We start from the raw sequence: 12,849 nt of genomic DNA, 5'->3' as shown, positions 1-12,849 counted from the left end.
GGGGGGGGGGGGGGGAGGGGGAGGGGGCGGCGGCTCGGGCGAGCCTGGGAGGGCGCGGGGCGGGTCTGCGGGAAGTTTGAGGCGGGAAGAGGGACTCCCGGACCGGGATGGAGGCCCTGGGAGAGGGGGCAGGTCCGCAAGGGAGGCTGATTGGAGAGCGTTGGATGGATGAGCAAGGAGAATGATTTCCGAACCTCTTTCGTGTGCCGCTCTAAAAACTTAGCAGGAGCAAAGCAACTGCTAAAAGACAGGGGATTGAAGACGTTTGGTAACTTAGGATAGTCCTCATGGAGACACTTGAGAGGAAAGAGCGCTGTGTGCGCTTGGAGCTTCAGAACTTAAGGTTGTGGAAGGGTTTCAGAGGACTTTTTCGGATAAGGGAGATGGGGGAGAAAGGAAGTTAAAATGTACAGAGAAAGCCATTTTGAGGGACGAAAGGAAGGTGAAAATGAAAGAACGAAAAGGGGAGTGAACTTTTTAAAGGAAGAAACGGGAAAGGCAGTTTGTTAACATCGATTTTTTAAGACTTAATTGTTCAGTAAGGCTCTTTGAGTAGGGTGAGATTAATATTTAACATTAGGAATAAATGTCGAGTAGAACGGTTACTTTTTAGATAACCTGTGCTTGCAGAGTCTACTGGACTATAGTCTAGAGAATTAACATCCTGATCCAGATGCAGACTTTGCTATCATTGAGTTGGTAACAGTCTGTTTCCCTCCCTCTTTTGTGGAAGGGAAATAATCGTAGGAGTGAATTCTGTTTGCTGAGGTCGGAGGACAGCTCTGCTCTCAGTTGGCTGTCTCGGTACTTTCTGGCTGGGGAAGGATCTGACGTCTCCTTCCCCCGCTTCTTCCTCTCCCTCCCCTGCCAGAGATCTCCTTTGTTTATTCGTGGATGGCTTGTAGGTGATTCTTCAGTGTTGTACCGAAATCTCTAAAGGTGGAAATGGTGTGTCTTGGTTCATTATTCTTGCCCCATTTTTTTTACGTAAAAAAATCAGATATAGTGGATATTCTATTACCTTTTAATTTTTTTCACAAAATAAAACCAAGTGCAAACTGGTTAAGTATTATTTAAACGTTATCCCACTATCCGTTTACCTGTTAAAGAACACATTTATTTTGATCTCTGCATTTTTGTTGAGATTATATGATATCTTTTATTTGCCTGTGCCTCCCATGGGAGCGTTTTCAAAACTTTCTCACTCAAGTATATGAAGTTCTTGGTGGGAGGAATGAGGGCTTGATTAAAGGTAACCTCCCCCCACCCCGTACTTCATTTATTCGACCAAGTTATCTAATAAGACTCCGTTATCTACTCTTGGGATGTATGCATATGTTACTTCGTATCACCTTGCTTTAGGAGTCTATACAAACATTGTTAGATAGTTGCAGTTTCAGTTAGTCTCTCAAGATCATATCACTCCACAAGTATTTTAATTCTTCTGTCCGAAGTATACTAGCAGTAGCATACTAAATTCCAGTTAGTAGTCAGGAGTGTGGTTACTAGAAGTCTAGGTATTTTAAGTATTTAATAAAAGGCCTCCACTTCTTCCTTACCACCTCTAGTCTAATTGGCCTGCGTAGATTTATATGTTTTAAACAGGGCTTATTTACCTTTTTTCTGTAGGAAATTTTCTTAATTTGTTAATATATTTTCTTTAGGTGAATGAAAGGAGAGTCCCAGAAAACCTGTGACTGTTGAAGAAAATTTATCTGTGAATTTTTATATTCAAGGAGTCAGTATTTATATTCATTTTTTAAACTGGGAAGATTTATATTTTACTTTAAAACTTCTTAATAATAATTTACAATGAATGGACACAGTGATGAAGAAAGTGTTAGAAACAGTAGTGGAGAATCAAGGTAAGTAAGCACTTTGTTATCAGTCGTTTACTATGAAGAGAGTTGAAAACTTCACTCTCTTTTTTCTTTATTATTATTGTTGTTTAGTTTTCCTCATAGGTAGCAGAGTTTTCAGGTTTTCCTCTTAGCTGTCCAAAATACTAAAAAAATTGTGATATACGAACCTTTTTTCATAATACAGGTTTTAATTTTTTTCATTCAGATACACAGTAGGTCTTAAATATAGAAAGTTTTTGTTTATTTAAATCTATTTGGAAGTTTATATTTGAGCTAATAATTAAGCTGGAGCATGTAAAATAGATTTAAATTGTTTTGACTGTTAGTGAAATTTCTAGATGAAGGCAGTAAAAATTTTTTCACTCATCTTTTTCTGGCATTTTGTCTTCTATATCTGTACTGTTCAATATGGTTACCACTAGTCACATGTGGCTATTTAAGCTTCAATTACAAAATATTCAGAATTTACTTAGTCGTACTAGATATGTTTCAAGTGCTGAATAATCATATGTGTCTAGTGGCTACCATATTGGACAGTACATAGAAAAGTTCTATCACTGGAGAAAGTTTTAGACAGTGCTGAGCCAAACATTTGTTGAAATATTACTGCGCCCTGTTTTATTTTCAGATTGGAGTTTTAATTATCTGTGAAGGTGTTAAGAGTTCTTGCTTGGGCCAAGTGTTTGCAAAGAAGATTCTTCAAATTCTGTAGCTCCCAAATTTTGAGTTATCTGCATATTAATTTATAATCCATGTAGTTATATGCATTATCATATTTAGAAATTAGGAATGTGGAGTCAAACTGTTTACTTATTCCATTTCTACCTCTTATTAGTTGTGTGAATTAGGGCAAATTAATCTCTGAAGCTCTGATTTTTGCCCCCTAAAGAGGGGATTACACTATTATCTTATTCAAAGTTCATGGCTGGGTTTGGTGGATCATGCTTGTAATCCCAGCACTTTGAGAGGCTGAGGCAGGAGGATCACTTGAACTCAGGAGTTGGAGATCAGCTTAGGCAGCATAGTGAGACCTTCTCTAATTTATGAAAAATAAAATTAAAAAAAATTTGAGGATTGAGATGCTTCATGTAAAGGGCTTAAAATATTTTCTGAGATAATGAGCACTGAATATTTGCTTATTGTAACCAGCATGTTTTGTGTAACACAGGATACTATATAACAAAAACATTAATTACAGTGATGGCGACATGGGGGTGGACAAGAAACGGGAAGGTTTTGGCAATTAAGAAGATTAAGAAAAATGTTAGATAGAAAACTAAAATTAAGTAGTAGTATTTGTATTTAATCTGAAACTTGGACTCTTATTTTTCTTTTTTTTTTTTTGAGACAGAGTCTCGCTCTGTCGCCCAGGCTGGAGTGCAGTGGTGCGATCCTGGCTCTCTGCGACCTCCGTCTCCCAGGCTGAAGTGATTGTCTTACCTCAGCCTCCAGAGTAGCTGGGATTACAGGTGCTGGCCACCAGTCCCAGCTCATTTTTGTATTTTTTTATGTAGAGATGGGGTTTCGCCACATTGGCCAAGCTGGTCTCAAACTCCTGTGCTCAAGTGATCCACCTGCCTCGGCCTCCCAAAGTGCTGGGATTACAGGTGTGAGCTACCATGCCCGGCCTGACACATGGAATTTTCTGACCTAACTAGTTATATTTTAGTTTATCAGCTTTCATAGGTACCGTTTGGATAACAAGAATATCATACAGAATAAAATAAGGAACAGTTATGGAAAGCAGCGTTATTGAACAAGTATTGGTCTAGGAGTTATAAAACCTGAGTTGATGCTATGTCTGCATTAATTAGAACTCATATGATTGCCTCCACTCTAAGGATTGAATTGATATTGAAGTTTCATCTTAATTAATTACAAAGTGCATTGTAAAGTTTTGAACAGTAAAGTTTTACTAGAACCACCAGAGTTGAGGTTTAATTAAAAGACTTGAATCTCAGCTTTGATTCAGATCTCTATAGGTATGCTACTACAGTTAAGTGAATAGAAGAGTCATATTGTCCACCCACAATTTTTTTTCTTTGAGACAGGGCCTCACTCTGTCACCTGGGCTGGAGTACAGTTGTGTAGTCTCGGCTCACTGTAGCCTCTGCCTCTACCTCCTGGGCTCAAAACGGTTCTCCCACCTCAGCATCCTGACAGGCGTGCATGCCACCACATTCAGCGAATTTTACAATTTTTTGTAGAGATGAGGTCTCACCATATTGCCTCATCTGGTCTTGAACTCATGGGCTCAAGCAGTCCTCCCACCTTGGCCTCCCAAAGTGTTGGGATTACAGGTGTGAGCCACCATACCTAGTCTCACATTTTCTTATTTGTAGTTGCAATGAAATGTTTAGTAGGTAGAAATATCTAGAGGAAACACAGGAACCAAACTACTCATAAAATAGGAAATAAGACTCTTGAGAGTAAATCCTCTAGTTGGATATGCAGACAGATCATATGCTGGTATATTCTGACTACTTACCTGTTCCAATATTTTATTTATTTTTCTGCCATATCTAAAGTGAGGAGGAGTAATTGGTCTAATTTGATACTACAGGTGAAAAAAAATTAAATCTTGTGGCCGGGCGCGGTGGCTCACGCCTGTAATCCCAGCATTTTGGGAGGCCGAGGCGGGCGTATCACCTAAGGTTGGGAGTTCGAGACCACCCTGACCAACATGGAGAAACCCTGTCTCTACTAAAAATACAAAATTAGCTGGGTGTGGTAGCCTGTAATCCCAGCTGCTCGGGAGGCTGAGGCAGAATTGCTTGAATCCAGGTGGTGGAGGTTGTGGTGAGCCGGAGATCACGCAATTGCACTCCAGCCTAGGCCACAAGAGCAAAACTCCTTCTCAAAAAAAAAAAAAATTAAACCTTGTGAAATCTAATTTAAGGAATCTATTACAATGCATACTCATCTTAAATAATTGCAAAACATATTTCTTTAATTATTCAGAGTTGTTAATTTTGTGTACTTCTGAAAAATGTGGTTATCTAAGATAGTTTTTACAACTGTCTTGGAGTTTATCAGGAGAGAGACCTTCTTTTTTGCCTTCATTTTCTTTCTTACTGCTGCTATAACTATGGTCTACAGTCATTAACACTGAGTTCCCACTCCTTTCAACAGAAGCTTTTGTCATAAGACATTACGAAGAAGGGAGATTGTGCCTTGTTAAAAGACTGAGGAGGTGAACTTTAGAGGTAGAGGGATTTTCTTGCAAAAAAACAAAAGCTTCTATAACTATGAATATTAATATAGAGTAATTTTTTTTCTTTTTTTTTGAGCTGGAGTCTTGCTCTGTCGCCCAGCCTGGAGTGCAGTGCTGTGACCTCGGCTTGCTGTATCCTCCACCTACCGAGTTCAAGCAGTCCTCCTGCCTCAGCCTCCCGAGTAGCTGGGACTACAGGCATGCACCACTGCATCCAGCTAATTTTTGTATTTTTAGCAGAGACAGGGTTTTGTCATGTTGGCCAGGCTGGTCTCAAACTCCTGACCTCAAGTGATCTGTCTACCTTGGCCTCCCAAAGCACTGGGGATTACAGACATGAGCCACTGTACCTGGGCCCCTAATACAATTAGATGAGAAATATACTTGATTTTTAAAGTTGATATTCATTGTAAGTAGCTTTCTAAAGTAAATTTTGGTTTTTTAGTGGCTAGAATTCTATAATGTATTTTTGCTTCAAAATTTCCTTATTCCTTTGTGAAAGTTTATTAAATGGAATAGAATTAAGAAAGAATTCATTTGGCATTGGCAGGTTACAGTTAGCTTTCTATTGAAAAAAAATTTTTTTAAGTGTTCTGTCTGGAGAGCTCTCTGTAACTATTCACTGAAAGGAAGAAGAATACACAGAAAATATGTCCCTTTGGCTATGCTACTGCTGACAATCTTGAAATTTATTTACTAAGAAATGTGGGCCAGGATGCACCTGTATAACAGTTACAGCTCAACACAAAGTTTTATATAACTGAAGTTAAGCTTTTTAAAGATAATGCTGGAAGATTTCAAAGCATCAATTTGCAGCTGTGTGGATTTATGGTGGTATTTGCAAGCAAATTTTTCAAATCCTGGTAGAGTTTTTCTTAGTGTTTTTTTTGTTTGTTTTTTTGAAATGGAGTCTCACTTTGTTGCCCAGGCTGGAGTGCAGTGGCACGATCTTGGCTCACTGCAACCTCTGTCCTTGGGTTCAAGCAATTTTCTGCCTCTGCCTCCTGAGTAGCTGGGATTATAGGCGCCTGCCACCACGCCTCGCTAATTTTTGTATTTTTGGTAGAGATGGGGTTTCACCATCTTGGGCAGGCTGGTCTTGAACTCCTGACCTCATGATCCACCCACCTCAGCCTCCCAAAGTGGTGGGATTACAAGCGTGAGCCACTGTGCCCAACCGACTGTTTTTAGTTTTAAATAAGTTATCTTGAGTGATGATTTACTTCAGGAATGGCTATATGGTTAAAGATCAGAAATGGTATATGAGTTAACTTTCAAAGATACTACTTTTCTGTATATAGTCATAAGATAATGTGTGGGCAAGCATTAATGTGATGTTATCTCTTTTACTCTGCTTACGTGGTTGCTTATTTAAGATGTTGATGACTGATGGGTTGTATGTGTTGCAGTTTTGTGTTTTAAAATGAGTATTACGTTATGATAAATGGAGCAAATGTTTAAACTTTTTTTTAAAATGGGGAATATTTAAAACTACAGAAATAGAAAAGTTGCTCCAGTTGTGGTCCATGGACCAGCAGTGTTGGCATCACTTGGGAGCTTATTATAATTGTAGAACCTTGTGCCTTGCCCCGGACCTACTGAATCAGAATCTTCATTTTAACAAGATTCCCAAGTGATTCTTATGCATTAAGTTCATACACATTTATATGAAGCTATTCATCTGGAGTCATAACATCTTGCTGCTTTTTTTGTTATTGATGTTGTTATATATGGTTTTCATTTTCTGGGAACCTCCAGTGAACTGTGTCTTGAGCAAGACCAACAAGAGGCTAGCTAAGTTTTATTTCTCTGGAAACAGTAACAATGGCAACCGATGGTTGTTGAGCTCTTACTGTGCCTTAACCTAGCATGATGCACATAGGGCGTTGTGCATTACTTGAATTATCACAGTTCATCCTCACAAAACTTCTGTGAAGTATACAGTGTTATGATTCCCACTTTCCAGATGGGTAAACAAGATTTATAGCCATTTTGTTTATTTTTTAGTTCTTTTTTAAAAAACTATTACCTAAACTCTATACTTTACTTAGATTTCAGTGATTTTCCCATTAACTCCCTCTTTTCTGTTGTAGTATTAAATCCAGAGTACCACATTGCGTTTAGTTGTCAAATCTCCCCAGTCTTTGATCTGTGAGAGTTTCTAAGTCTTTCCTTAGTTTTCATGATCTAAACCATCTTGAGAAATACTGGCCAGGTATCCTGTAGAATGTCTTTGAAATCTAGATTTGTCTGTTGTTCTTTTTTTTTTTTTTTTTTTTTTTGAGATGGTGTCTTGCTGTCTTGCCCAGGATGGAGTGCAATGGTGTGATCTCGGCTTATTGCAACTGCCGTCTCCTGGGTTCAAACGATTCTCTTGCCACAGCCTCCTGAGTGACTGGGACTACAGGTGTGCGCCACCAGGCCTGGCTAATTTTTGTATTTTTAGTAGAGACAGGGTTTCTCCATGTTGGTCAGGCTGATCTTGAACTCTTGACCTCAGGTAATCCACCTGCCTTGGCCTCCCAGAATGTTGAGATTACAGGTGTAAGCCACCATGCCTGGCCTTGTCTATTGTTCTTAGGATAAACTAGGGTTATTGGTTTTTAGAAGAATACCACAGAGATAAAGTGTGCTAGTCACATCATGGGAAACATGTTATCCTCATGACATTACTGGTGGTGGTAACCTCCATCACTTGGTCAAGGTAGTATTTGCAAGTTTCTCTACTATAAAGTTCCCTTTCCATAATATATTCTTTGGAAGCAAGTCACTGTGTCTAGCCTACTTTCAGGAGGGTTGGGTAGGAATTAAATTCCATCTCCCGGTGGGGGGAGTATTTACATGTATTAAATGGAATTTCTATAAGGAAATTTATAAATCGTTTATATATGTATGAATTTATATGTGTGCTTATATGGATTTAGTGGATTATATGTAATCCACTAAACTGGATTACAACTCTATAAAATACATATTTGTGTATAATATTTATGTGTTTATGTATAATAGGTACTTTTATGTACCTAATGTATAATAGTTGACTTTTTTGTTACTTAAATTGATCTAGCCTTGGCTCTTGGAAGCTTTTTTAGTTTGGCTTGTATGTTTCTTTTACATACTCCCTTACTTTCACCCTAGAATCAGCCACTCTCCAAGGAGCCTTGGTTCCATTTTTGTGGAGAATGGTATTAGAAACCAAGATTTGGGTACTGTGTATGCCTGTTGATATTCAAGTGTCACTGCTTTTATATCCTCTCAGTGAACAAAGTGGACAGAGCTAGGTAATATATATAGATACACTATGTATACCTACATATTTATAGTAATTTCTGTATCTTTCCATTTATATACATACCAACTCATACATAAACATGAGTTCATACCGATGGCTCCAACTCTAATCCTGTACTATAGGGTTCATTCTAACCTTTGTTTCTTATTCCTTTGTAACTTCCTTATTCAACAGTGAGAAACCTGGCTCTCACCATCCACCATTTATGTGCTTATATATTCACTCCTAATATACATGTAAAGCAGTTTTAGAATTTTTAGATATACTTTATCAGGAGAAACTAATTTTCCATCTAAAATATGGTGTTTATGTACAGTACACTTTAATATTTAGCCTTTTAAGTTTCTAGTCAAAACACTGTTTTCTGATGTTGGTCAAGTTCATTTTTCCCTCACCCCTTTGAGTGTAATTATGTGATAAATTTGTAATAAAAATAGGCTCATTTGTCACAATGTGCATTCCATCCTGTGATCATCATCATACTGGTTGATTTTTAAAATTTGTGTCTATTAATACTTATTCCATGAGGCACTGTTCTGTGGGTTTTGACAAGTGCATAGAATCATTTATTCTCTATTCCAGTACTGTACAGAACCATTCCTTCATCATAAAAGGTCCCAGATCTACTGAACCAGAATTTCCATTTTGACAAGATTCCCAGGAGAATTGTATTCATGTTAAATTCATATACATGTATATGAAGCTGTTCACCTATAATCATTCGGCATCTTGCCATGTTTTTTTATTTTTTTTGAGGCGGAGTCTCGCTCTGTCCCCCGGACTGGAGTGCAGTGGCCGGATCTCAGCTCACTGCAAGCTCCGCCTCCCGGGTTTGCGCCATTCTCCCGCCTCAGCCTCCCGAGTAGCTGGGACTACAGGCGCCCGCCACCTCGCCCGGCTAATTTTTTTTATTTTTTAGTAGAGACGGGGTTTCACCGGGTTAGCCAGGATGGTCTCGATCTCCTGACCCCGTGATCCGCCCGTCTCGGCCTCCCAAAGTGCTGGGATTACAGGCTTGAGCCACCGCGCCCGGCCTGCCATGTTTTAAAGTTATAAATTAACTTCAAGAAAGACTGTTATAATCTAGGGGTGATAATGGAATAGCCAGTTTAAATATACAATTGAGTATATTCGAATTTGTGGGACCAAATGGCATGCAAGTGAGGTAAAAAGAAAATGGTGGGACCACAGGAGCCCGCCACCATGCCCGGCTAATTTTTTTTTGTATTTTTGGTAGAGACGGGGTTTCACCGTGTTAGCCAGGATGGTCCCGATCTCCTGGCCTCGTGATCCACCCGTCTCGGCCTCCCAAAGTGCTGGGATTACAGGCTTGAGTCACCGCGCCCGGCCTGCCATGTTTTAAAGTTATAAATTAACTTCAAGAAAGACTGTTATAATCTAGGGGTGATAATGGAATAGCCAGTTTAAATATACAATTGAGTATATTCGAATTTGTGGGACCAAATGGCATGCAAGTGAGGTAAAAAGAAAATGGAGGGTAAATTACTGGAGTCGTTTAATGAGCTAATTGGAAAGTTTTCATAGCATGCTTTAACTTTTGTAATTTCAATAATGATGAGATATGTAGTTTGAAAAGAAAGGAAGAACAAATAATATATATTCAAAAAGGTGTTAGAGAAGAAGTGTTTTTTTGTTTTTTTGTTTTTTTTTTTGTTTTGTTTTTGTTTTTTTTTTTGTTTTTTTTAAGACAGAATTTTGCTCTGTCGCCAGGCTGGAGTGCTGTAGCATGATCTCAGCTCACTGCAGCCTCCGACAAGTGATTCTCCTGCCTCAGCCTCTCGAGTAGCTGGGATAACAGGCACATGCTACCACACCCAGCTAATTTTTGTATTTTTCGTAGAGACGTGGTTTCACCATGTTGGCCAGGATAATCACGATCTCCTGACCTCGTGATCCACCCACCTTGACCTCGTGATCCACCCACCTTGGCCTCTGAAAAGTGCTGGGATTACAGGCGTGAGCTACCGCGCCTGGCTCAGGAAGATTTTTATAGAAGTCATAGTCCCCAAGGTAAAGAAGTATGCAAGTCTCCTAATAAGGAGAATGTGTTTGACATCTAGCTTTGCAGTTCTTTATCCGAGGTTTATTCATTGTTAAAAGTTTTTGGCTAGGCGCGGTGGCTCACGCCTGTAATCCCAGCTCTTTCGGGAGGCTGAGGCCGGTGGATCACGAGGTCAGGAGATCGAGACCATCCTGGCTAACGGTGAAAACCCCTTCTCTACTAAAAATACAAAAAAATTAGCCAGACGTGGTGGCAGGCACCTGTGGTCCCAGCTACTCGAGAGGCTGAGGTGGGAGAATGGCGTGAACCCAGGAGGCGGAGCTTGCAGTGAGCCGAGATCCCGCCACCGCACTCCAGCCTGGGCGACAGAGTGAGACTCCGTCTCAAAAAAAAAAAGTTTTTGTGTGGGTTAGTTCCAGGTAAAGGAAGGAAAAGGAAGCATAGCAGAAAAAACACTACCCATGGGGAGTGTATTCCCCATGTGAATGGGTTGGAACCACTAGTTTTAGGGAGAAATTCCAGGAATCTTATACCAAAATCAACTTGTATATGTGACTGAGAAAATTAGTGTTTATGATTGAAAATATATTATCTATCACTATGGTATGAGGTGACTGTTGAGTCAGAAGTCAACTTTAAATGTTAAATTGCGCTCAGAAGTTTCTTTGGTGTAGATAGATTGAGATCTAAGTTATTGAGATTAAAATATGTAGAGACAAAGCTGGAAATGTGGAAAGTTCTATTCAAACAGTACTGACTTCTGGAATTCAGTGTCTACAGTATCTCTCAGAACTGAGGCATAAGGCACAAGAATAGTGGGTTAGTCTTAATGAGAATGACTCCGAATAGCTATTTCTCAGTTCTACTGTTGTTTTCAGAAATACAAGTGTTTGTTTTCAGATAGTTATTTAGATGATTGAGCAATTACTATGTGGTAGATATCATGGGATTCTAAAATTTGAGTTCCTTTAAAGCTTATAGTCAAGAAAGAGATAAAAGTCTTCAAAAATACATGTATATATCAGGTGAATACCATAAATGCAGAGAGATACCAAAATCTGTGGCCGTTCAAATGTAGGAGTGAGGTTTGATCATAAGGACAAGTATCAAGCCCAATATTAAAAGGAAGAGGGTTTTTTTGGGGGGGGGTTCTTTGTTTTTGGAGGGATCGACTTAAACCATGATAATCTTAAATTTCACATATGTTAAAAATGTCCTGGTAATGTGACTTTGGTGGTAAGGCATTTTGACAGGATTAAGCAAAAGCAGAGTGATTTAATTTTTATACTAAGGAAAAGTATGTTAGTAAAAGATCATGAGTCTTAGGATCAAAAGCTTTTATGTCAAGGCATGGGGCCTTTGGAAAAGAGTGAAGTAACAGTCTGAATTTCCTACAAGCCTAAAACAAGAAAGAGTCTTTTGTTTTGTGCTTGATACTGATTATTATTACTTCTGTAATACTGTTTTCAGAGTTCTAAATGATTCAGTCCTCAGTTACATTAGTAAACGGCAGAGGTTTGATATGAAAGGAAAATTTATAGTAAAAGAATCAGAATTAGTTGTATATGGGGTACCAAAATTCCTAATCATCTTTTATCTATTCCAGTTTTAGAATGTATTTTATAGTGAAGGATTAACCTAGTGTCCAATCTAGTATCTGATACATACTACATTATTTATTTCACTTTCAACCACATGACTCACAGTAAAAGAAGTTTTTTTTTAGATGCATTACACACTCATAGGTATATGCAGACAGATGAAATACCACATAACAAATAATTTAGTTTAAAATTTTATATTGCTGGATTGCTGGTAACTTCATTTTTTTTGTGGCAGTATTCATTAAAGTAATATAAAAGCATATAAATATTTTAAAACCTTTTGTTTGTTTTTTTTTTGGCAATGGAGTTTTGCTCTTGTTGCCCAGGCTGGAGTGCAATGGTGCAATCTCAGCTCACCACAACCTCTGCCTCCTAGGTTCAAGCGATTCTCTTGCCTCAGCCTCCCGAGTAGCTGGGATTACAGGCATGCACCACCACACCTGGCTAATTTTGTATTTTTAGTAGAAACAGGATTTCTTCATGGTGGTCAGGCTGGTCTCGAACTGCCAAGCTCAGGTGATCCGCCTGCTTTGGCCTCCCAAAGTACCGGGATTACAGGCGTGGGCCACCGTGCCCTGCCAAAACCTTTTTAAAAAAGCAAACTAAATATCAGTAATCTCTTTAAAATTGAACATTTATTTATTTATTTATTTATTTATTTATTTATTTATTTATTTTTGAGACGGAGTTTTGCTCTTGATGCCTAGGCTGGAGTACAATGGCACAGTCTCGGCTCACTGAAACTTTCACCTCCTGGGATCAAGCGATTCTTGTGCCTCAGCCTCCCAAGTAGCTGGGATTACAGGCATGTGCCACCGTGCCTGGCTAATTTTTTGTATTTAGTAGAGATGGGG

The 12,849-nt window shown here is 38.9% G+C and overlaps 1 protein-coding gene across 1 annotated transcript in view; it reads left to right on the top strand.

The window, feature by feature from the left end:
- Positions 1–12,849, top strand: part of CHD1 (chromodomain helicase DNA binding protein 1) — an 81,947-nt gene that overhangs the window by 4,020 nt on the left and 65,078 nt on the right. Inside the window, 1 exon segment of the mRNA XM_017890732.1 lies at positions 1,665–1,865. Coding sequence (XP_017746221.1) covers positions 1,813–1,865 — 53 coding nt within the window. The 5' untranslated portion in view covers positions 1,665–1,812.

The sequence above is a fragment of the Rhinopithecus bieti genome, unplaced genomic scaffold, assembly GCF_001698545.2.
Source record: "Rhinopithecus bieti isolate Rb0 unplaced genomic scaffold, ASM169854v2 scaffold_1527, whole genome shotgun sequence".
NCBI lineage: Eukaryota > Metazoa > Chordata > Mammalia > Primates > Cercopithecidae > Rhinopithecus > Rhinopithecus bieti.
This window is presented reverse-complemented; position numbering and strand designations above follow the sequence as displayed.